At 35.6% G+C, this 25,774-nt stretch overlaps 2 protein-coding genes across 3 annotated transcripts in view; both read left to right on the forward strand.

Moving 5' to 3' along the window:
- The window catches only part of LOC134851311 (uncharacterized), a 247,743-nt gene that overhangs the window by 125,066 nt on the left and 96,903 nt on the right, over nucleotides 1–25,774 (forward strand). The window lies entirely within an intron of this gene.
- LOC134851246 (ribonuclease Oy-like) lies at nucleotides 1,207–9,622 on the forward strand. Its single transcript, XM_063867245.1, has 4 exons — nucleotides 1,207–1,708; nucleotides 2,120–2,328; nucleotides 2,899–3,063; nucleotides 9,160–9,622. The coding sequence occupies exons 1-4, from the start codon at nucleotides 1,495–1,497 to the stop codon at nucleotides 9,448–9,450; spliced, it is 879 nt and encodes a 292-aa protein (XP_063723315.1). The 5' UTR covers nucleotides 1,207–1,494; the 3' UTR covers nucleotides 9,451–9,622.

Consider the following 25,774-nt stretch of genomic DNA (forward strand, 5'->3'; position numbering starts at 1 on the left):
AAAAAAAAAATTTTGCATGCAAAATTTAATTTTTTGTGTGTATAACGTAGTCCTGGATATACTAATATTAGAAATAATCATCTTTGAAAATTATTGCCAAAATTTAAAAGTTCATTACAGAAGTAACACATATCAGGCTGTTTCCAATGCATTTTTAATGCGAGACTGCTAAACCGTTGGTTACTACGTTTGAGTAATCAAGGCTTATGTCATTTGTGTTTGGTTACGAACACAACCAAAAAATTTTGAGAAATTAAAATGTAAGAAATCAATATTTTTGGTTTATGGAAAAATGCTGGTCATACAATTTCCATATATGGAAAAAAGCTTATCATAGAGACTTCATACAATTTTCTGTACGTATGGAATTGTATGGAAAGTGTATGACTAGCATTTTTCCATATACGGAAATTGTATGACTAGTATTTTTGGTCATCCCGGGATTGTTACACCTTGTTACAAAATTGGCATGTGCACCAATTAGCTTTTGACCAAAAAGATTGTTTGGTCTTTAAACCTTAACTTGTGAAATGCCTCGTTACACTGTAAAAATTGGAGGTTGAAGTGGGTTGGGGGGGAGTTGAGGTTGCGTACAATAATTTCTTAAACCTCCCAAATAGCAGAAAGCCATAATAGCAGAACAGCAGAAATCCAATTCAATTTGGAAACCTGAACATATTTGGTCTAACTAGGTTCCCTAATTTATGTTTTTTCAGTTACGTAACGTAGCACCTAAAACTAACGCCTCCGATCAGTGTTCATTCAGTGATCAGCGTCCGGACTTTTACACCCCCCCCCCCCCCCCCCCCCCACATTTGAACTCCAGTTTTGAAAAATTAATTAACTTTGTCATAAATAAATGAAAATTTGCATGGCGAACGAACTAAATATTGTGAACACATTTTTTTTGATAGCTTTCATCGTAAAATCACGCATCCAGCCATAATGACACATAAGACAACTGAAACAATTGAAAGCTGATTTATGGCTCCATGTTATATCAGCCGACAGATTATGACTAGCAAGGAGATCTGGAAAATCAATGACCGGAAGCATTTAAGATGTGTTATCTTCGGTAATTGGACTAAAATCTTTGGACAAATCAGTATTTGTCACTCAAAGTGATAGAGTGCATTACGTTGGCGTTTGATGTTTATGAATAAAACAAACCATTCAATCGCCTATTACTTGTTCTGGTAAATAGTTCTAGAACAATTAGGTCTTTGACCTTTAATTGAGGTCGGAAGATGTAATATGGTCATTTTAACCCCAAAACATTCGCCATATCTCAAAATAGATGGCAAACATTAACTGATAGATGATAAACACCGCCCTGACACCTTAGTTTAGTTAATATAAATTCCGAAAAATAGTTCATTTTGTTCAGCTTTTATCCAACTTTTCAACTTTCTTGTTGGTGAAAAATTGATCACTTTATAATTTATCAATTTTTGAACACTCTTCTCAAAAAATACAGGTCGATTTTAGTCAGAAATGAGTTTTTTAATGCAAAATTTGAGCTTCGCTTTTCTGATTTTGTCTTCAACTTATCTTTTTCAAGTAGTGATTTCGAAGCATGTTGCTCCGTCCCTCATAACCAAAACCGAGTTCGGGGTATCTTTGAGCGAACAAGCATTGAAAGCGTCCAAATCCCTTTCGGTGTCGAGTCACAATAAAAACCACAAACATCATCATGGCGGCCACAAAGGTAAAATAAATTCAATGAAATCTATTCAAGAAAGAAAGATTTCGAGACAAGGTCGAGTTGAAAAAAATACGACCTGGAGAGCGTCAAAGATATTTTTTACTTTAGTTTAGATTTTTATGATCCATAAAATGTAATATTTTTGAACGAGCAACATTATACCCGTGTGAAACTGCTGAGCCGCGAAAAAATAGTCATAATAGGCTTTGTTGAATCTTAAAAGTTCGAGTTACCCCGTCGATAAACGCTTCTGGCACCTAGTGTGCTCAACTACGACAACTATTTTCTTTACGTGCAAGATTTTTTGAAAAAAATTTGCTGAAAAAGTTTACAAGATATGTTGCCCGATTTATTAAACCACCTAACATGAAAAAAAAATAAAAAAAAAACTGTGGGAAATTTTTTTGTATGCAGGTAGCGATGACTTTGACTACTATGTGTTCACACAATTGTGGCCAGTGTCCAATTGTGACACAGCCTCATCCAGTGACAAGTGTGAGATCCCGGACAACGTCACTGGCTGGCTAATTCATGGACTATGGCCCAGCAACTTTGACGGATCATGGCCTTCCTACTGTGATGATGGCTACAAATTCAACGATGAGGAGATTAGCTCTATATGGGTGAGCATCACGATTTTATGGTCATAGTTTTTCTTAAAACTAACATTTAAATAAAAAATTTAGTATATACAAGTCTAAATTAACTTGTCACCCGAAAATCAACATAAAAACCTTAGAGAAACAACCTTTTTCGTGCGAAATTACGGCGCACGTTTTTGACCGAGTAGCCTCTAATTGTTCGAAGGGCCCCTTTTACGCCACTTTGCACTAATTTTAAACGAAAGCAACGGCAAAAAAATATATTTTGTCAAAGTTTTCCAGGAAAATCCCTGTAAAATTCCCAATCAGTTTTTTAGCAGCAGCTTTAGCTGGGTTTCTTGAGCCTTTCAGGAGAACTCGGAAAACAAATTTTGACCAATTTTTGATAGTGAACCGGAACCCATCCCCCCACACCACCACCTTCGCAAAAAATCTAGATCGGCACCTGGATATGAACAAAGTCAACTTGGACGTCCAATCCAAGTTTATTAAGGTCTCCCTTAATTTTAAACATACGTCAACCTGTTTGTCGACTCAGAAAAAAAACAGATGTGTTGGTTACTTTCAATTGTCGTGTTTGTGTGTTTCCAGGGTCTTCTGGCGACTTACTGGACCAATCTGTACATGGACGAAACTGTGGACTCTTTCTGGGAGCACGAGTGGGACAAGCATGGCACATGTGCCTATGAGGCCAAACAAGTCTCCTCCGAGTTCGACTATTTCAACAGCACCCTTCAACTACACTGGACATACCCTGTGAGAAAAAAAAACAAATGATTCAAGCATTCGTAAAATGTCAAAATAGTTATTATTAAAACGAAGAAGAAAAATGCAAGTGTCACATACTGTTCCGAGCACAAAGCTAGCAAAAACTAACAAAATAATTTTTTGGACTTGTTTTCCTGTATCTTTTTTTTTTCGTTAGCGCGATGACGGAGAGATAAAAAAAGAATTTAGGCAGCCACTTACCTTCCATAAACGGAAAAAAATTGAATGCTGAAAATAAGGACCATTTTTTTTGCCAAAGTTGAGACTTTTAAATATCAAGAAGAGCTAAGAAAAGCTAGTTGTTCGACCTAAAAAGTCACCAGAAAGGATTGACAAAAAAGATGACAAAAAATGTTTTAAATTAATTAATTGAACTAAAAGAAATACTACTTTCAAGCTATCCCATAATTTTACAATAACGTTTAAAACAAACTGTGTCTGCATAATTTTATAAAAGTTTTAGAAAATTTTAAAAATTTTCAATTGCACAAGATCAAAAAGAACTGTCGTTTTTTGGAATTTATTTGGAACTCACTAAACAACTACTTGGGAGAAGATATTATCTCCGTTCGTCTACTAATAAGTTGGGTCGTAATTGTTCCATTACCGCCGTTCGTTGATTCTACTTCTTTGTGTTTTCAGAGTGTTGTTGAAGTTTCTTTTTAACTGACCAGGTAAAACTCTGGTACGAGTTGAAATAAAATGGGACTTTCAAACAAGTCGATGTCCGTTTCGCCGCGGATAAAGGTTTTTCATCCATCTTTAATTCTTGAACCGTTCACGATGACGCAAAATACATTGTGTGCATGCTTTGGATTGATATTAATGTCACTATACCAAAAAAATAATACTATTCACTCGTCCAATTTTAAGCATTGAAACGACTGTTAAACAAAGACCCTGAAATGCTCGATAAACACGCATACACAACTGAAGACGGAAAAGTGAATGACTATATCGTGATTGTCAAGACGGATGATCCACGTAAGCGATCTAATGTTGAGTTTCTTCCGCACCATACCGTCGTAAGCCCGAACAAGCAAGATGAAACGCGCCGAATCCTCTATGAAGCTGATAAGTTCCACGGCGAATCCTTAATTAAATCCTTTTTCGTAGGTTCGGACTTATATCAAAGTTAAAAAATTGTGTTTTAAGATTCCATCAAAACACACGCTGTCTCCGGGAATATTAAGTGTACGTTCCTCCAAGTAGGATTCTTCGCCCATCTTCAAATTTCGCTCCGTTTTTTTTGTTTTTCGATAAGGCAATAACTTAACGAACAGTTTTGTGTTTTGTTTCTTCTGTGTTTGAACCAGTTTAGTTTGTAGATCTATACAGTTTTTGAAAAATAAGTGGCCGAAATTGGGATGAAGAATTGCTGAAAGACATGAGATAAATTTATCGACTGGTACTCCGGCTTCTCGTTCTCAGGGCAATTTACTATTGGCTGCTGCAACTTTAGATCCTGTGGATCGAATTGAGTTTCACTTGTTCGATGTTAGCTCGCAGGACTTTTTCTGTGCCGTTGGTCTTGTATGTGCACAAGACTCAAATACCCTTCATCTTTGGTAAAGCTCACGTAGCTAAGCTAGAACTTCAAGCTGCTCTGCTTGCAACACAACTGAAAGATGATAAACTGAAAGCATGTAACGTTAAGATTAACTATGTCTACAAGTGGACGAATAGTACAGCGGTTTAGCGGTGGCTTAACTCCAATGTCAAGTTACCCCTGTTCGTCGGCAGCCGTGTCAAGGAAGTCCTCGAATCGACAACTACTGATGAGTGGCACCATTTTCTGAGCGGTAGTTTTGGTACACGGGTGATTTCTACTTAAAACCTCAAAAATGGCAGCTTGGTAATTGAACTGAGCAGTCTTAAGACGGCTGATTATATACGTTCATACCCAATCAATGTGTGATCAGTTAACTTAAATTAAAAGTTGCTTGGAGATTTTATCTTCCTTCAATCGTCACGGGTGACGCTTGCATCAAACCTCCCGAACACTGGTTCAACTGGAAAGGGTTCAGTTTTTTTTACAAGGTACGGTTTATGTTGAGGATACTGCATTCAGAACATTTTTCCCGCGGTACGGACTTAAAGATCACTGACCTTGCTAAACTAGATATTGCAGTTACTAAATTAATTCAATTTGCTCAGCTGGAATCGAACCCCGTTGAAGTTGAAACACTCATCACTGGCCAATCTTTACAAAAACGAAAGTAAGGTCGCCACAATCTCTTGATTCCTCTGTCCCACTGGCATCATTCAATCCATTGACCAGGTTGTTCGCTTAGGTGATCCTAAGTTTGACACTAAGCAACTAACTTAACTCGATGACCGTCATACCTCAATTCGTTTGCTGGCCCGAAGCCTCCACCATAAACATTTCATTAAGGTTAAGATTATATACGCTTCCATTTTAAACATGGAATATGCAAAAAATGGACCGCACCAATTACTTCAGTCTATCGAAAATCAGTAGGTAAAATCTCGTAAGCGCAAAGCTAGTGCCAGTCGGCCATTTAAATACAATTTTCCTGTCAAACTTCTCGGATATAAGCAGCAACTCTTTAATCATATGGGCGTTGATTAAATTGACCCGCTTTACGTTCCGGTTTCAGAAGCGCTGAGAAATTATGGGACTTTATTTTCACTTGCGTCACTATCAGGGCTCTACAGCTTGAGTTCGTGCCATCTCTGGTCACTAATAACGGTACCAACTTTGTTGATGCGGAAAAAGAACTACTTGCCTGAGTCAAGAACTGGAAAAATGTTAAAAAATGGCTCCATTGGAACAGCATTTGACTGGGAGCCCCTCGTTTGAAGCGTAAAGAGCGTGATCTACAATATACTAGGCAGTAGGCGATTTACTATAGAGGTTTCAGGAACAACACTCTGCTAAGATGCTAGGCCAGTACTCACGTTAGTACCAATTTGCGTTCGTAACAATCGTTAACCTCATACCATCGCCTGCTTGGGCAACATCCATAATTTTTACATCGATTAAAACTGGGGAAATTGTCGACCGCAAGAAAAAGAATGTAAGAGTGCAGTTGTACGCTAACGCTATTTGCTCTCGTTGGCTTCGAGAACATGCTTTCATGCTGAGTAAGCGTATCAAATTACACACTCATAGGCTTACTTCACTCTATTGGCAGGCAATGTTGTATGAATGACTGAGCCGGATAATCCGCCTGGGTACTACACTCTCGCCCAATTCGTTCAGCTAAAAAACAGACAACATGGTCGTGGTAGAGAATGTTCTGACCCTACTCTTAAGAAAAAACCATTTTTTTTCAAGTTATTGTCGTTTTTTTTTCGGCGTAGTGTGATTAAACAAAACATCAAAAAATTTGCGGAGTAAATATATTCGAGAGCCATAGAAAAAATAGCCAAATTGAATAACGGTTTCATCTAGAGCATTAGTTGAAAAGGAAAAAAAAACTTTTTTTTCAAGTTTTGCAGTTTTTTCATTATTTGAAAAATTCTATTTCGAAAATACGTTAAAAAATTACCAGCAAACTAAAGTAACTCAAGTTCATTTAGGTTTTATGTTACAACTTATTTTTCTGTAAGCTTTTAAGCAATTAAGATAAGACTGCTCGCTCGCTGTTTTTTGTTCGAAATAGGACGAAAAATCAAAAAGGTCTGAACCGGTTTTTCTCGAAAGGGAGGAGAAGATTTTCGAAAATTTAATAAGGTTTTTGAAATACGACTGTAAAAGGTTCAGTATAATGCATCATTCAACCCAGTCCAATAATTATTTGTGGTGCCTGACATTGCTTGCAAAAAAAAACAAAAAAACTAAACACAACCGAATACAAAATTCCACTTGAGCTTCTTTGGCCACTCTTTCGCACTAGAAACGTTATTAGCATGTTAGCGAAACTTATAATACAATCACTATTTATGTTAACTAATTTTCGGAATGCATTTTTGCTGTCACCGATTCTAGGTAAAAATGAATTTGTAATTAAACAACTACTTCTGAATATTTACAGACCGTTTTATCTGACTTTAAATTGTCGACTTTTTTCAGACTCCAACACTAATTTCTGAAATTCAAGAAAACCAAATGAAAATTCGATCAATTTTATAATTTTTTTAAGCTAGCCGATCGCTAGTCGATCGCAGTGAATTCTAATTGTAAAAAACAGTAAATTGATGATTTTAATTGGAAAAAGAAAAATGGCCAACTCGGTACCGAAATTCAATAATAAGGATTTTCTTCACTTTGCGCTTTATTCAGAGAAAGTGACCCTTATCTCACTACTCGATCAATTTGAATGAATAGTTGAGAATGCACGTACATTCGCCCTAAATAACGAAATCGTCCCTTCGCTGGCACAATATCTGGAACTTCAGTACGATCTTTGTGATTCACAATAATCTCTCATTCTCCATAGATCTGAAAATCAAGTTTTTCCCTGACACAATCAATCAAAACCCATCCCTCACAAAAAAACCTTGATTTTTAAAACCTCCTGATTTCCGGATGCGTATAACCAGTTCAAACTAAATTTTTTTTATATTTCTTGATGTTTATCACTGTAAATATTGAGAACTAACCAATGTTGATCTTTTAATAAATTTGTTAAGCTGAAACTATTCATAGTTTCAGCCAGAGAAAATAAAACTCAACTTTGAAATCAGTTGCCTCTTTGTCCCCTCTAGTCTCGAAAGAATACGACTATATACTAGATCTATTGAGACTATGGAATATAAGACTAAGATGTTGCCCGAAACCATCCGGCCGAAAATAAGATCTAAGAAGTTAAGATGATAAGATCTACATTATCTAAGAAATTGCCCGAACCGACGGTGTACCTTATCCGAAATTACTCTATGAGAAGGCCACCCGGATCTAAGCTCAAAAATTACTCCATCTCTTCTCAAAAAAGTTACTGCCAATAAATTGAGTATCGGCTGTTCAATAGTTAATTTTTTCGTTTCAAAGTTTGAAAAAAGAATCAAATTCGTCGTACAAATAGCCTAAAAGCATCAGAAAAAGTGTAATTTTCAAGCCCCCACAAATTAAGTGATTTTTTACGTTAAACGCAATTTTAGTCCTACTTTTTGTTTCCTGTATTGAAAATCTAATGCTTTTTTCAGACACCCATGCTTATCACTACCCCTGCCTACCCCCCGCCCCCCTCCCAAGCCCTGATCCCAAAATCAAAATACCATTTTATTGCGCTACACAAAGATGTATGAATTTTAACAATTCTCTGCGTGTAACTACTCAGCCTGCAAAGAAAAATGAAAAAAAGCTATGCAACTACTGTTCGAATTTTTATGGATAACACTAAGATTGTTAACTCAATAATGTAATCAATTCTTTTAATGTACTGTTTGAATTGAAAATCTTAATACATTTTATTTTTTCCGTCTAGGAAGAATTTAAGTTATAATAGTTTAGTTTTTTCACTGTTCTTGTTTCAATGTGAGGTTAATATTATTGAAATGACAATTTCAAAACAGATGAAAAGTATATTTTAATTAGATTACCAGCATTGTTTCCAAAAACTATAAGAAATAAAAAAAGATCCAAGAATTTTTTTAGTTCAATTAAAATTAGGTTTATGAAAACCTTGCGAAAACGAATCATCATAAAAAATTTACGCGAAACTTTGTAACAGAGTATGTTTTTAGCACAATTTCTTAGAGTTTGGTTTAAAAAATTCTACTTACTAATGAAAATAAGCAAGTGTTTTCTGGTTTACTGCATGAAAATCTCTGAGTACCGAAATTTTCTCATTTCTGTTCAAGTTTTTGCAAGCTTCCCATTTTTCTCTCACAATTCATGTGTGTAATAGCTGATGCTAAGGATTCTGAATTGTTTTCGAGATATTTTGAGGACTACCCAGTGCATTCGAAAGAGTACGCAAATTAGCCCACCAATTTGTTATGGTTACATAGAAAATCTATATTGTCAACAAAATAATTTTTACCTTGAATGTTAAACTAGTTCTGTTGTTTTAAGAAAGATTTTTTTAAAATTCAGGGCACCATATTTTTAGGAGCCCAATTATACTAATTATACCACACTGAAGCTCATTTCTAAATTGTAAATTTTGTTCGCAGCTCGGCGATTGGCTGAAAGACGAAGGCATATTCGCCAATAACACCAAAGTTCAAAATGCAGTCAACTTGCAAAAAATAATCTCAGGCAAACTTGGCAGCGAAGCCATCCTTCAGTGCATTTACGACGAGGACACGAAGCTACATCTGATAAACCAAGTAGAGATCTGCCTGGACTTGAACCTGCAACCTATTGACTGTGACAAAGGAGACGTCATTGAAAACTGTCCGAGTGATGGGGACTTGGTGTACCCTGCGTCCGTCACAAAAGAATCCAAGAAAAATCGTAGTTAAGGAAGGTTGTTAATCAGATGTTATTAGAAATCTGGATATTGTTCACTCAATTTGACGACGACTGATGTAATGTGTAGTGTTTCAAGAACCTAAATTTGATAGAAAAGTATATACCATGTATATCAATTTATTTTTGCTTAATTGATCTCAAGCTTAATTGTCAATCATAGAAGTTCACATTACAAAGAGCATGGGTCGGAGCATGGGTTCAAGTGCATTGGAATTCAGAAAAATTCCACCTTTGTTGCAGTTTTTTGATACACATAAGCTATGCACAAGCGCATGGGTCGAAACTTTATCATACAATTTTCCATCAAAAGGGGTTGAATGAGCCCAATTCCTAATACGGTTCTTCTCCTAGTTATTGAGGAAAAATTGATCCTTATGGCGCCCAACTGGGAGCCTAATTTATCTTAAGTGGCCTCATTTGTCCTCTTCCATGGCAAATTGGGGACCAACAAGTGAAGATTCGGCTCACTTAACCCCATACTGGATAAACGGGGGCTAAAAAATGGACCGAACTTGTTAAAAGATGGGCTTTTTTTAGCTCCTTTGCTTACAATTGGGCTCATTTAGCCCCTTTTTGAAAAGATGGGCTCGTTCAGAACTTTTGTGGAAAAATTGATTTTAAAATTAAATTATATTTTTGAAAAAAAAAGTGAGAAGTTTTTTGTCCGCGGTTTTTATAGTTCTGCAGTTTGATTTTCTGAGCTCTACTAGAACCTTCAATTCTTGCAATGAAATTTTTGAGAAATTTATAAAAAACTGAACTCACAATTTAACTGGGCAAAATTAAATTGAACACAATGCCGATCATTTTTGGCCACACTTTGCTTTAAAAAGCTTTCAAAACAATAAAGAGATTTTTTGTTAGCTTAAGTGTTTTGCAGTCGGGTAATTGAACTAAAGAAAGCAACGATATGAGTTCTAAGAACGATTTTGCGCTCTTTAGAATTTTCTTTTTCTAGAAAAGAATAACTTATCCAGTTTGGAATGGTTATTGTTCCGACCACATTCAACCCCATGGCACAGAAGGGATGACAAAATTCTATAGTGTTGGTTGGTTTTATTCGCCAGATTTCAGGCACCTCAAGAAAAGTGATTTTTTTGCCCGATGCAGAAAATCGATAAACATTGCTTCTTATTCAAAAATCTCGCTTTCTTAATTGTTTCTCAGTTAACATAATTGAACATTAATTCTTTGGCTGATGCTTCCTTTTCTGCTGCATAAATTTATTTTTTCACAATTCTTTTCTAGATTACAATTTAGAAAACGTATTTTCGAGAACTTCTATCCAAAAAAATCTTCAACAGTTGTTTCATTCAAGTAAAACGTACTGCTCCAGTTTTGCCTGAAATATAAGCCTTGTATCAAAAACCCCTTTTAACATCTCCTTGTGCTTCTTAAAATCTACCTTTGTACTTTTTAAAAACGTTTGATATCTGTTGCCAGCTTTACATAACATTTTCTTCGCGGCAGACCTTGCCCTTTGTTCTATAGTTATTGCAGCGATGTAGCAACCCAATCCAGTAAAAATTGATATCAGTAGCACGTAGATTTGAAATTTGAAAATTATGCCCGATGGGAATACACTTATTGGATCAAATGTTTCTGTCAATCTTTCTTCAGAGTTATTTGGTTCTGTTGAGCAAATTTAACAAGATTATTGTTGATAAAGTGCTCAACAAAAGCTCAAATTACGATTAGATAATGTGATTTCTTCCGAAGAAAATCAATAACCTTTGCTGCTTATTCAAGTGTGATTTTTAATTTAATAACAGATTTTTCTAGATCAAATATCATTGAAAGAGATGTAGTACAATTTAACACCAGTTTTATAAAGTCCAAAACACAAAATTCCCTAAAAATTGCATGAAGTTTGTTGAATACTTGGTTGATCTACGTTACCTTAATAATTAATACACTGTTTCAATTTTTTTCGCTTGTCTACTTCCGCCCCCAGCCCAGCACAATCCTCCTCCAGTTTGAATTTCACAATTATTCAACTGAGAGCACGTAAACCAGCTTTTTAACCGGATGATGTATGACAGTTCTTGAACCAGCTTTCATGACTATATCCACTTCGACATCTATTATCAAAGCATTTCTTCCTGGAAAAACATTTTTAAAAATACCGTATTTCCATAAACCACTGATTCAGTTAGAATCTTTCACCAAAACAACAATGAATTTTTTAAACAATCTGTTCTTTTCCAACGTTTGTAGAGCGCTAATCTAGGTGGATAAATCTTCTGAAACTTTTTCCAAAAACCATTCCAAACGTTTTCAAACAAACTATGATTAGATGACTCGCGGTTAGGTGAACTAATGAAAGGGAAGAAGCTATTAGAACTTCTCCTTCACAAAAAAATTGTTCATACATAGGGAGAAACCATCATCAAGATGAGTGGGAATGTGTCCGATTGGTCTTTCGTTAAGCAGTTTAGCAGCCTTGAATACAACAGTGCAAAGCTCTATAACTGACCACAGTTGTTTGCCGATAGACATTGCCAGGCTGTTTTTAACTGAGGTAATGACCAGCGCACGCCTGTCGTCATGGAGCTCAAACTGCTTACAATGCTTACAAACACGCATATGATGCTTACAAACATGTGAAAGGCTCAAACTATCAAATCAGTTAGCTAAGGTTTGCGTAGAAGAAGAACAGGCTCATTATTACGCGGCCCAATCACAATTTTTTGACGTTATTCTCAACAGCACCGAGGCTCAGGAATTTTTGGTCTTCAATTTCGTTACGAAACTCCCTTTCTTGATTTAAAAAAAAAATCACGTTCTTTAGATCATCTCACTATCCGGTTCGCGTCGCATTAATTATAGTGAGAGCGTTTCTTTCAATATTAACAGAAAAGCTACTACTCTTTTCAAATTGGCTGTTCTTTTGATTCGGTTACAATGATAAAAACTGAAAGCCACAGCTCTAGTTTTTGACAAGAAATCTCTAGTTTCCGACAGCTCCGGCAATTCAAAACCACTAACCGATTTTCGTTAAACATGCCAGTTTTTGACTGGCAGTTCCAAACTTTTCAACCCTGTCTGCCAAACGTTGTCAGTTTTTAGCTGCGAAGGAAACGCACCATGTGTAACTAAATTGGCAATAGTATTCTCTCCAGCTATTCAATAGAGAAATTTAGGAACTTCTTTAGCTTGTATTTCACCGAAACGAAATTCGTTACAGATATTGAATCCATTCGAATAGTTTTTACCAATTCCTGGACTATTTCCGAGTCAACACGGTGTTTCACTTCAAGTGTTTTTAGATGTTTGTACAATAAAACAAATCCTTTCATTCACACAACACTCAAAGCTCTTAACAGCTTCAATCGAGTATTTTTAGTTTTCAATTGTAGCCCCGTTTTGCCATCATCAAGCTTAATCTGAATTTCGACTCACCCACTGGCCAAATCAAGGATGCCGCAGCTGCGACCGCTTTTTCTGAAACATCACTAAAATTAACCAAATTTATTGAAACCACTGCTTTGAAATGTTTCACGCAACTTCGTTTTTGAACGTTACTCATTTCAGAAACTTGTTCAGAAAATTCAAGCCATTTTTTGAGAAAATAATTTGGTAAAACTTTTTGACAGTCTAATTCCTTGCTATATAACCAAAATTCCCGCAAAAAATTTTTAACTTTAAACAAAAAAAGCAGTGATTCCGAGTGGATTAAAAATTGATTTTTTTACTTAACACCGGTCTTTTTGAAATGATTAGGGTTTGTCGTTTTTGAAATCATTTAACGGTGGAAAAAATCAAATTTTCCTGATTATTTGCCCCACTTCTAAACACAAGTCTTGTTTCAAGCAAAAAATGTGTCTGAGCGAGTATTTCATTGCAAACTATACACTTTTTGTTCACGGCATTTTTTATTATTTCAGATTCTACATCCTGGTTTTCCTAATGGAAACCTTGTCTTATTTTGAATGATTTTTTTCAGAGTTTTTCTCTCTTTTTTCCATTCCTTGAAGAGCTAAATTTTCTGAATCGACGCTTATTTTGAATTAATGCATGTATAATTCTGATTGAATTAACTGCTTGGCTTCTCTTTTGATTCTGAAGCTAAATCAGCTGCTTTTGCAGAGCTAGATGCACAATTGTTGGAGAAAAACACAGTTTTCATCATGTACTAGACTTTTTTCTCAAAACTTCAAAATCTCTCTAGAGAGACCGATGAATATGCTAATTTTCTCATTGTATTTAAACCTTATGACACCTTTCTTTGATGTTTCCATCATTATTAAAAAGTTTCTCGAAAATTTAAAAAAAAAACCAGAAAGTTAATCAAAAAGTCGAGGCACACTTTTCATTTACAACTTGACTGTTAATGTTTTCCGAGGAATAGAAAACAACGCAACATGGCGTGGAAGCTGATTTTTTGATAAATCAAGAAAATCAATTTGCAGAAAAGCTTCTTTGCTAGTATTGAATAGACTACATTTGACGCAAATTCACAAGCATTACTATGGGAAGGGTTTTATAATAAATCAATTTTGGTGATATTTTTGGCAGTTTGGTTGCAACCGTTTTCTTGAAGCCTGCGGCAGTGTGGGCAACTGACAAACAAATAGACTACGCATGATTCTTAATCGCTAAAAAAGACCTTTCTTGAACAGTTGTATTGAGAAAAAATTGGTAATCAGCCGGTGTGTGTGAAGCCATCATATGTAGCAAACATGCATTGCTAGGTGTCGCAGCAACTTTTTGTCATGACTTTTGCCAAAAAAATCTGCGCCTTTTGGTTGAAATCATCAGTTTTTGAGACATTTGGAGGGTGCATTCGATAATTATTTTTCAATCAAACAAAAAACTGCGGTAATTTGACTGCTTTTTTTGCACTATCTTCATCATAAATTCATTCAATTCGTTTTTAAACTCATTTTTTTTCCAATCAAACTAGTGGTTAGGATGATTCTGATTTTTGAACCTCCCTTGAAGCATTTAATTTTAAAATGTACTTTTTTGATCATATCAAAAAATTGAGAAGGCGTTTTTCTTTGATGTCTATGAAGGGTAGAAAAACCTTTTTGTCACTCAACAGTAATACTACAACGTTTCCTTCATCAACATAAGTTTCATCAAGTCGTTTTCATTTTTCATCAAGATTATCACCCCTGTGCTTACATTTTTTTGAACGATTTCAGTTAAAGAACTACGCAGTGCATAATAAATAGTAGAATCGTCATTAAAAGCAGTAAAACTGGAGTACATTTTTAAAAAAAATTTAACCAACCATGGCAATTTCTACTAAACTGAGTTTTCTTTATTTTCCCTAAGTGTACAACAGGTTCATTTGTTGCTTCAAAGTGATTCAAGTTTTATAGAGGTTAAACTGTTTGAGCATTTGTGGTAAAATTCACAAAATCTTCTTATTGTTTCTAAAATAAAAGCGTTTGGTTGATACCAGTCACAAGGTTGTTTTTCAATGTATGCACAGAAATAGCATAATAAAAATCGTGCACAGCTGGAAAATGTCTATCGAAAATTTGGTTTTACAGCTTTCAAAATCTTTTTATTTACATTTTCGAAGTGTTGAAAACTACCACAAGTTTTCTTTACCCGATTAATCTCGACATCTTATTTGTTTTTCATTTTATGTAATTTTATTTTAATTGTTAGCTGAGGCTTCTTTTTCTGCGGCATAATTTTACACTTTTACACTAAAATCCAATGCACACTTTCAGATTGCAATTTATGCAAAGACTGTCTATCTAAAAGAAAACATCAACACCTATTTCATTGGAAGTGATATGTACTGCTCTTATTTCGCCTGAATTGTTAGCCTAGTATGAAAAACTGGTAGAAACATCCCTTTGCACCCCTCAAAGTTTTCATTTTTTCGTTAGTAAACGTCTCATACCTGTTGCAAGCTTTATAAAAGTTTATCTCCGCGAGAGATCTTGCCAATTGTTCTAAGGCAACATCTGTGGTGTAGCAACCCAACCCAGTGGAATTTGATATCAATAGCACAAAAAATTGTATTTTGTGAATTAGGCCCGATGCGAAAAACTCATGAATTCAATGTATATGTCAAAGTTTTTATTGCTGAATCACTTGGTTCTACTTAAGAAAAATTGACTTTATTATGATCCATAAATGGCTCGCCAGAAGTTCAAAATACTTTGTCCTACGTGATTTTTACTGCAGAAAATCAATAGTTTTTGCTGCTTATTCACGTGTGAATTTAATCTTCAAAACACAAAAAAAAAACATTCAATCAAAAATCTATTAAAGAGATGTAGTAAAATTTACAGCAGTGCTACAAAGCCCAGAACACAAAATTTACAACAAAAAGCATCAAAATTGTTGAACACTCTGTTTACCTACATCACATTGCCCAACTGAAACATTGTTTCAATTTGTGTACGTTCACCTAATATTACGACTAATGGCCAACTCAGAAAAATTGAAAAAAAAAGATGTCTCGTTTTCTCGTTGACGTGTTCTGACTTTCCCGGTTATCAGGTTAGAGTATCGACTAGTACAAAAATCAAAAAACTTGACTAGGATAAGAGTTTTTAACCTGAAAATCGTGTCGTCTAGCTTAAAAATCAAAACTCATAAGTCAAGTTGGATCTCATTTTCTGTTTCCCCTACTAATGAAACGCCACCCCTTTAAGAAAAAATTTCAAGGAGTTAAGCATATGTAAACTTTTTTACTATTTACAAACCCCTCCACTCCCCATCCCTATTCCCCAAAGGGGGAATAGTTAGAGAGATCCATCAAATTTTCTACGCATTACACAACCTGTGGAGCACTCAGAACTCGGTTCAAACCAATACTGGTCGGGATGCTACTGATCACAATTTTTCTTAAATTTAGGAATATTTATTTGCTTCATTGCGTGGCCAAACCGCAATTTGTGAACTGTTAGCGACTTCTACAACAGACAAAAATCAGATTGGTCGCAAAATCTGCAAAATTGCTACTTTTTTTGATCTTTGCTGTTTTGGGTTCCACGGAGAAGTATCTAGAACATTTTTTCTCGAAAACTCTCTAAAAAAGGCAACAGAGTTTGTGGCAACCGCAACATCTTTTGCGGAATCCGAAACAGTTTGTGGAACCCATGAACACAAAATAATGAATTTGCTTAGTAAACTCAAGCTGTCGTGGAATCCGCAACTATAATTGGAAACCCGAACCTGTAACCAAAACCTGCAAATTGTTATCGGATTCCCCAGTTTGCAAGCGGAATCCTCAAGTTGTCAAATTGTGACCAGAATCCGCCTAATTTTGCGGAAACCAATTAGATTTGTGAATGCGCTCACAATTGAGAAATCTGGAACAACTACCTATATTCGCTCGTTGCTAAATTTGCAACAAAACTAATGACAAATACAAATTCAATAAAAGCTTACTGTACACGGATACCAACAAAAATTTGTGAATGGAATCCAATTACTTTTTCAGAAATGTTTACCAACTTGTCTCTGGAATCCAGGAAAATGCAGACACAAAACTGTGTGCCTATCCAGCGAAAAGTTTTGTCTCGTTTGTTGTTGGTTGCCTATTTTATCCATTTTTTTAAACTAAAAGATTTCAGTTCTCAAAAAGGCAAATTTAAATTTGAAAGGTTGGGTTTTGTATGTCTGATAATTATAGCAATGAAATTTCTGCTAGTCGATACTTTTTCAGGTTTTCAAACTTTTGTGCTAGTCGAGCGGTCTCCAGTTAAACTTGATGAGAAGCTTGACGGCTATTTTACGACTGTAGTTTTCGACCTTATAGGTGCCCGATCATTGAAAAAATAACAAACAGTTTAGAGAAATGAACCAAAAAAACAATGTAATTGCGATGTAAGCTTTTTCGTCAAGTTTAAATTTTTTTTCTAAAATCCTTTCAGCAGAAAAATTCGAAATTTAGTGGCTAGTAACCGGCCCTCCCTGTTAGTTAACCGTTTTGTTGTGCTTGTGTTCAACGAGGTTAGAAAAAAAAGTTTTTTTTCCTCATTTTCAGCTCAAATTTTGATAAAATAAAAAAAGTTATGGGAAAAAAGAAATTTCAGATGTTGTTATTCGATGAGCAAAATATTGTATTTGAATCTATATTTTATTTGTTTCTATATTTGATAAAAAAGGAGAATGCTTGTGCCAGCAAGAAAAGTTTATTGATAAAATTAACTCTTTCTGATTGAAATTGTTTTAATTAGGAAACGAGCAGACTTATTGACCTGCTGACTATCGATCGATAGATAGATGGGCTTTTTTGTCAGCCGTGACTTTTGCTCAGGACAATTTCAACAATTCGAATATAGCACCATCAAAATTTTAATGCAAGGAGATCAGAAGTAACAAAAAATTCACGCACTCTCGGATCTACATAAAGCTCAATCAGTTAGCTAAATTATGCTCAGAAATAGTTCAAATTGAACGGTAGCAAAGATGTTACGGGTCTTTAAACACTTTTCTTATAATTCAGGAAATATCTTTTGGCACTAAATCCAATCCTTTTTGTACAGATCGTGGAAGTACCCAGGGGCGGATCTAGGACTTTCTCGAGGGGGGTCGACTTTGTTTGTTTTCAGTCGACCAAAATGATTTTGGAGCTCTACCAAAGCACTAAGAAAGACCCTGTTTTGGCCAAAAACAGGCCAAAAATAGCGTTTTTGAAGCATTTTTGAAAAATTTCGACCAAAAATTGAGTTAAATTGGCGCGCGTTCTTCCCTAAAATATGTATTTATTGGCGCCGAAGGCGCCTTTAGAAAATCTTTAGGGTCAGTCAGCTAAAAAGGGATATCTCAAAATAGTACAAGGGGGACCCTTTGAGTCGGCAGGGGGTCGAATCCTTGAGGAAAAATGTGTACATTCCCCTCTCCCCGCTCCCTCTCCCCCCAAATCAGCCCCTGAAAGTTTCCCAACCGAACCAAAGAGAATAACCTACTCTATCTTTTTTGCAAAAAAAAGTTCAAAATTAACAGGCCAGAATTGAATAAAAGGAGAGAGAAAAAGTGTTGGTCGAACTTTGACCATAAGCGCTCCATGGCAACCAGTGGCCCAAGGTACTGAGCGGTGGAAAGACAACAGACTCCCATAGAGACTCCAGCAGCCGTTAACGAAACAAGAAATCCCTACTCTCCCAACGAACCGAAAAATCAAACAAATGGCCGAGGAGCCGACATGTTGTCAAAATTTTACGTCAAAGCTTTTTTTTATGTTTCATTGAATTGAATTGACGCGTAAGCCGTGTGACTAATTTATTCAAAGTATAGACAATCTGCGAGGTTGATGAACATGACAGTTTTCGCCTCTCGTTGATGGTTAGGTTGATCTTCCGTTTTAGGTTTTCTATATTTTCGATAGTTGGAGTGGTTCAATTACCTCTGCAACATGACCATCAAAGCTTTGTTGTTAATTGATTGTGACACCACTATATGGCAAAAATAAAACAAAAATATTGATTTCTTAACAAAATAACAAGAAGATTAGAATTTTTCTTGGGGTCCAAAAAGTATATGATTCATTGAAAAGTAGGAAATTCCTCATCCGCGAAAGTTAGTTTAAATGACTTTGGATGCCCAATAATGGCTGCAGTTTCCGATTATAATGGATTTTTTAGCACAATATATGAATTAGAAACTGGGATAAAACTGATCCATTAAAGTCGCTTACAATAATATTCACTCATTGCATAAACTTTCGTGCACACTTCTGTGTCTTCACTTTCCAACGTCTCAATTTTTGCTTGTAATTGAGTGTTGGCCGAAAATTGGGATTCTATAAAATGTAGATTAAATAAAATCAGGTAAAGCCGCCGGTTCATTTACAATTTTACAATTGTGTGTTAATTCTTATATAAGCAATTTTCTATTTTAATCGGCAGATATGTCTCGTCCGGAAACGCCGACGGAATGGAAGTAATCAAGTTGCACCTCGTGCTAGTAAGTTCTGTGTTTTCGCTGGTTTTATATGTATCAATTTTTTCTATATCGTCGTCGCGGCTTTCTTTTGCTTGGATGTCTTGGTAATAATTTCCGTATTGTTTGGAAAATTGCATACTCGTTTCTGATAAGTCCAAAAGAATTCCTTCCCCCATACCACCGCTAGTATTTCTCACTCGCTCGTTCATTATTTTTTTTCGGCGTCATTCAGTTATCTTGAAGCGAAGGAGATGGGCCTCCAGTCATCAGAGCCTAAATGTTTGAGTACCACTCCGAGTGCATTATGACTTGTGTCGCATACTATCCGGATATCAAGATATACGTCAAAATACTTTAGTTCGACTATGGTAGCGATTTTAGAGCTTCGTTTGATACGCCAGTGTCCATGTATTCGTCACTTTTCTTTGTTAACAGAGGTCGTAAAGTTGCAGACGAATCGGTTAGCGCTGGCCGATATTTGCGCAGACTGTGAATAGAACCCAAAAAAAATTAAGCTGTGAAAGTGTAAGAGGGGCTGCGACTTTCGGATTGATCGTGTTACTGCGGTCGGGATTATCATGTGGTCTAACCATTCGCTTTCGTGTTTAGCAAAATTACCCTTGTTTAGTTTTAATTACTTTAATTAAGTTTTTTTCTAGCTTTTTCAGTATGTTTTTTACCGTGACGATGTGTTTTACATCGCTGTTTTGGTAACTTGTTAAATGTTATCGACGAAATCGTGTGCCTGTGAAAACTCCGAGAGTATTGCGTAAATCATCCTTTAAAATTCTGCAGAAATCGTCGCCTGTGAAAACTCGCCTTAAAATTCTGCAGAAATCGTGTGCCTGTGAAACCTCCGAGAGTATTGCGTACATAATCCATTAAAATTCTGCAAAAATTGTCGTTGCGCCGTAGAAACCCGTTTATAATCCATACGTAACGGTTAATTTTTCTCTGAACAGTGAAAAACTGCTTTGTACGCTCGTTTCCGGGCTGAGTGGTAGTTAGCCATACGCGTACGTTACGTCCAATGTAGAAAATAGAAGTTTCCTGTTTTTCTTTTGCTTTTTTTTTTGTCCTACAATATCCATTAAATCTTCGATATCTGGCAATTGATGTTTGTTTTCATAAATTTGTTTGCTTAGTTCCCTCGATTTCACTGATAGTTTTTTTCCCCAGTTTTCTTTTCTGTTATTTTTATTGGTGATGCGAAGTACTTATCCAAGCCACCCATGAGTTTTTTCAGTTGTTCAGCAGAGTCCTCATAATTTTTTTTGTAGCTTCGGAACCCTATTCTTTTTTTTGTTTATTGTTTGGCATTAGTTTTTCATAAAAGTTCTGTCCGCATCCAAAAACTCTTAGTTCGCCCGCGCGTGTTGCTTTTTAGACCAGTTGCAATCCGAAGTTCGACCTTAATTTTCTCCCAAAGATGGCTGATAATTTTCGTCCTATCTTTATTATTTCGTCCTAATTTTATGCCTATGTTGCGCAACGCCCTTTTTAGTTCGCCAATTGTGAAGATCAAAACTTGCGAGCCACTATTAATCTGCGCGCTTGTTTGCTTCCCGTTGCTTTTGATTTTCACTTTCGTTTCAGCTATTTGTTGCTACGTTTTTTGCTTGGATTGTATCGGCATTACTACATAATCTCCTGAGCTGACGGAATTCTATGAGTTCTGTTTCTCCTTCGGCTTTTCAAACCATCCGATCGACCTCCTATAATGGGACTGAATACCCTGCATCTCCCCTGACTCATCCTCTTCCTTTTATCACTCCAACGACCGGTCACCATCGGTATCCGCATATCACCCAGCACGGTTGCTCATATTATTCCATTTTCGACAAAAAAGGCACGTTGCTCCTAGGGCTGGACATTTTGCCCGTGTCTAAATCTCGCCAAATTGCACTTGCATCTTTTCCTGCTACCCATATGCGCCTTCCTCCTCGAAACTCGGGTCGTCCTCTATTTAGCTCTCATGCTCGTTCCTTACTTGTTCGATAGCTTCCTCCTGTCGCTCCTTTCGGTTCTGTTTTAACCTGGAGTGCTCCTCCGGTAGCTCCGGTTGACGAAGCTCCCGAGCTGTTGTTAGGTAGTTCTTAGCGCATTTATCCTTCCGATAATGATATCGGATACACCTCCTCCTTTTGGTTGATCTGCAGATTGATGATATTAACGATGAAGACATCCCTTAAAATCCTGGTCTCCGGTGTTTAGAAATTACACCGCACCGCTAAGCCATTTAGAACCGAAGGGGAAAAAGTCCAACTACCCGATATGTTGCTTTCTTGCTAGCAGCGAAAATTTTTCATAGTTCTCATTCCGCTCTTTCTTAAACTCAGTTTCCAGAGTTTCCATTGCATCTAGTTATCGTGAGTAACGAGTCGTTAACAGATCCAGGTGTGGTTTGCACCTGTGGAAATCATCCTGTCACTTTTCTTCCAGGAATAAGTTGAGCTTTGATATCAGCGTCTGCTCCGCCTCTAATCGGTTCTTTCCGCCTACATTCGCCGGCAGGACAGTAATTTTGCAGTAGTAAGCTTATTCTCGTACCAGAAGTTTCTCGAATTAATCACGTGTTTGGCTACCATTCCTTTTTGAATTAGGTTAAACCACAGTTTCAGCAGCATGGGTGGCTCAGCAGCAAATTTTAGATGGAGTTTTTGGAGCAGTTAAAAGGACGTTATTCCAAGTGAGTTCTTCCCCCCACTTTGGCCTGTCGGCTGCGCCATGTTAAGAAAAAGTAAGTCCAACTGTAATTTTCAGAGTATTGAAAGAACAACTGTATAATCTGAAGTATAGACAATGAAATAGAGTTCAAAAAATAGACAGACAACTCCAAAGATTCAATACCAGTTATCACCAGAAAATTGACAGTTTTTGAACAGAACTAAAAAGGGCTTGAACTAATTTAATCACTATCAGAGTTAGTTTAGATGAGTTTTTATGCCCATTAATGACCGCAGTATCCGATTATAGGGGATTTTTTAAGCACAACTTTTGAATTAGAAGTTGAGATAAAAAACAATCAATTGTGAAAAAACATAATCAATAATAATTGTATCCAAAATTAGATGGATCAATAAAATATTATGATCGAATAAAATGTAATATTTTTTTCAAATTTTGCTTGGGCTTCAAAAAGAGAGACAAAAATCGATTATGAAGTGATTGAAATCCTGTTCATCTCCATTTTATTATGATTGTTACAAAAAATAACTTTTATTCACTGTTAACGCTTGAAACCACGGTTCCGATTTTCCTTCTCGAGCGTAAGTCAACATTGAATTCTTAAAATTTCCGATTGTTCGGTGCTCGTTCACAGGCGATTGGATGATTTTGTTTCGTTCCTCATTGTTGAATCTTCTCACCTCCTTGGACATAAAATTTGTTCCATGATCTACGTTAGTTCGAGTATGTATCAAATAGGTTAATATGTATGTTTTTAGGAACTTAAGTAGCTTATCCGAACGATTTGATCTGCGTACCATCAATGGCTACCTTGAAAATTGACTAGCTGCTACTCTGACGTACTTTTTGGACTTGTTTAACTAATTTATTGGTACTCAAAATTTTTTGTCGGAACTAATTTTTGTCATTATTGAAACTAATTTATTGGTACTCAAAATTTTTTGTCGATCGAGGCAAGACTTCTGTAAATTTACGTGTACCACACGTCTTTGGCCTCTGCATACAAGTTCGAAGCCCACTGATGGTAAAATTTAGTCGTTTATTCACCGCGTCGTGTAGTGTACTTTTAATTTCTAAATTTTTTTTCATCCATAGGCATCTCTTAGGTAGAAATTGTGAGTATATTGAGCATAATATTTAAATTTTAGTGTGCACTTCGAATCTAATTATTTTATCTTCACTTAAACTTCAACTCCAACCTTTTTTTCTCCGTTTCATCTGATGCCATCATTTGTGCTCCGATCATTCGATTGCATCGTAAAGAAGTGGCTTGACTCTCCAACTGTTTTTATATGACACAATTTCGGGCACTACAACAACAGTTCTATTGAAACAGAGGTGTAACCAGAATATTTTCATTTTTCTTGACTAAATTTTAAAATTTGTTCTCAAAAACAGATCCCGTTTTCAAGAAAAACTGCACTGAGAACAACATTTAGAAATAGAATTTTTTATTCAGGGTGTACTGTTTTTGCTTTTTTGCATAGAGTTTATATAATTTTAATACCCTTTTCCGATTGACGAAGGGTTAAATTGTACTGTTTTTTTTCGCGCAGTGCCAGATATTCAGAGTAAATCAGTTACTAAAGATTTGATGCAAACGGGTGATCATTCATACAAAAGCTATTTCAGTCTTTTTTCGAGCCACATTCACAATTTCCAAAAACTCCATTGTTTTGGAAAAAACTTTATAATTTTTGTTTCTCTAGCGTTGAACAATGACCAATTTTGCACCAAAAAATTGATAAGAGCGAAGAACATTTATGATAAAAGAAATAATGTAATATTTTAATTAAGCAATATATCAATATGTTAGACACGCGCAAGCTACCGCGTGTTTTTGAAATTGACTCATTTGCAAAAGGCCTAAACAAGTCGCCTATTTCTGACGTTAAATTTCTTTGAGTCAGATTGATTTTTGTGCACGCATGTTTTTGCGATTCGATGAATTTTCATTGCATTTTTAGCTGAACAAGCTACTATAGTGTTGAATTAAAACAACCGGATAAAGTGAGCTGAAACAGAATTTTTAAACTCATTATTTTTCTCACATTTGGTTTTATTTTGCCCAAAAACGATAAAAAAAATTGCTTGGAGTTTTAACACTTCAAGAGGAAAAACTTGCTTGGAGTTTTAATAGCTTTTTTATGGTTCATATTTTTAATTGAAACAAATTACACCATTAAAACGGGTCAAATCATTTGGTTCAAAATTAAACAGGTAAACAGGGTCAATTGTAGTTATTACTGCACTAATTGACCCTGTTCACCTTCTTCATTTTGAACCAGATGAATTGACCGTATAATTTTGATACCAAAATTTGCAAAAAAAAATGCACGATGAAAAAGCTGGTAAAAAGCAAGCAATTTTTGAAAGTTGCCTTTTTAGGAATGGTAAAAGATAAAGGTTCACACTTTAGCAACTTTATATTCCTTCCAACTCAGAAGCGTGTCAAAATAATCAGAGTCAAAAGTTTTTGTCCTTTTAAAGCGTTACTAGAACATCTGTGCTCGGGCTGGTTTTTTTTAACCAAACTTCGGCTTTTAACAAACAATTTTTGGCAGAAATTTTTTTTACCTGTGATCAGTTTTTTTAAAAGCTATGAGGGTTTAAAAATTGCCAATATGGCCAAGTTGGAACAATTAACGAACGATATATTTTGCGCTATTAACGAATAAGCCGAGATTTAATCCGTCTTAGAAATCGTTCCAAATTGGTTGAAGGAAGCTTATTTGCCATCAATGATTTGTTAATAGGAGCGAAATCAAGACGAGATTTAATCCCTCTATCAAAATACCGAATTGGTTGAAACAGGCTTTTTGCCATAACTTCAACGTTAATAGGAGTAAAATCTATCACTTTGTACTTCATATGGCGTGTGAGAGATGATTTTAAAAAACTCTAAGTTTTTGTAATTTTTGAAAAATTCGTCAATTTTTTCTTAAAGCGAACACTGCTTCATAGACTTCAAAAGACAGTCAAAAGATTCAAAACTTGGCCCTGATACGAGCCGTCTTGTTAATTATATAGCAAATAATTGAAAATTTTATGGAATAAAAAATTTAGATCATAATATTAAGGGGAGAAATGTCAAAATTTTAACGGATTTTCTCCCGCTACGAGCAGTCAAAACGTTACATTTCTCCCCGAACTTCTGGTGGTTTGAAAAATGTAAGCAACACTAATTTGGGATAAACGCACCCGCAATGAAAAAAGTCGATAAAAATCGATTATATACAGAAAAATCTACAGATTGAGGTATGTTTAAAATCGATTTATCTACAACCATTTTTCGAACGATAATCAATTCCGAGAGAATCCATTTTTTTCCACCAAAACGATAGAGTTTTTGTGCCAATTAATCAATTTTTCTATTATGTAAAACCTGTATGTAATCTGTAGATAATCTGCATATAGTCAGTATATAATCTTTTTACAATAAAACCTGTAGATAATCCATAGATAATCTGCATATAATCTGTATGAAATCTGTATCAAATTGATTCTTTTGCCTAAAAAAGGTAGGGGTCGTAACAACTTCAATTTTGACCAATCAAAATTTAAATTAAAAATTTTTGTTTACAAATTCAACAGAAAATTGCAACCAGGAAGAAAAGTCAGGAGAAAATTTTCCTCAGTTTAATAAAGAGCTGAACTCACTTGAGGAAACTTGGTTACCGCAAACTACAAGTTTCAAGCGATCCCTCTAACATTTTGCAATCTAAGGGTTTCCGCGGTAAAAAAAGTAATTTTGTGCAAAAA

This window comes from Symsagittifera roscoffensis, chromosome 7, assembly GCF_963678635.1.
Source record: "Symsagittifera roscoffensis chromosome 7, txSymRosc1.1, whole genome shotgun sequence".
Classification (NCBI taxonomy): domain Eukaryota; kingdom Metazoa; phylum Xenacoelomorpha; order Acoela; family Convolutidae; genus Symsagittifera; species Symsagittifera roscoffensis.

Excerpts from the sequence above, each read along its gene's own strand:
- LOC134851246 (XM_063867245.1), top strand. The coding sequence starts at position 1,495 with ATGAGTTTTTTAATGCAAAATTTGAGCTTCGCTTTTCTGATTTTGTCT. Across the intron at positions 1,709-2,119 it reads TCATCATGGCGGCCACAAAG|GTAGCGATGACTTTGACTAC; the intron begins GTAAAATAAATT and ends TTTTGTATGCAG. Across the intron at positions 2,329-2,898 it reads AGGAGATTAGCTCTATATGG|GGTCTTCTGGCGACTTACTG; the intron begins GTGAGCATCACG and ends GTGTGTTTCCAG.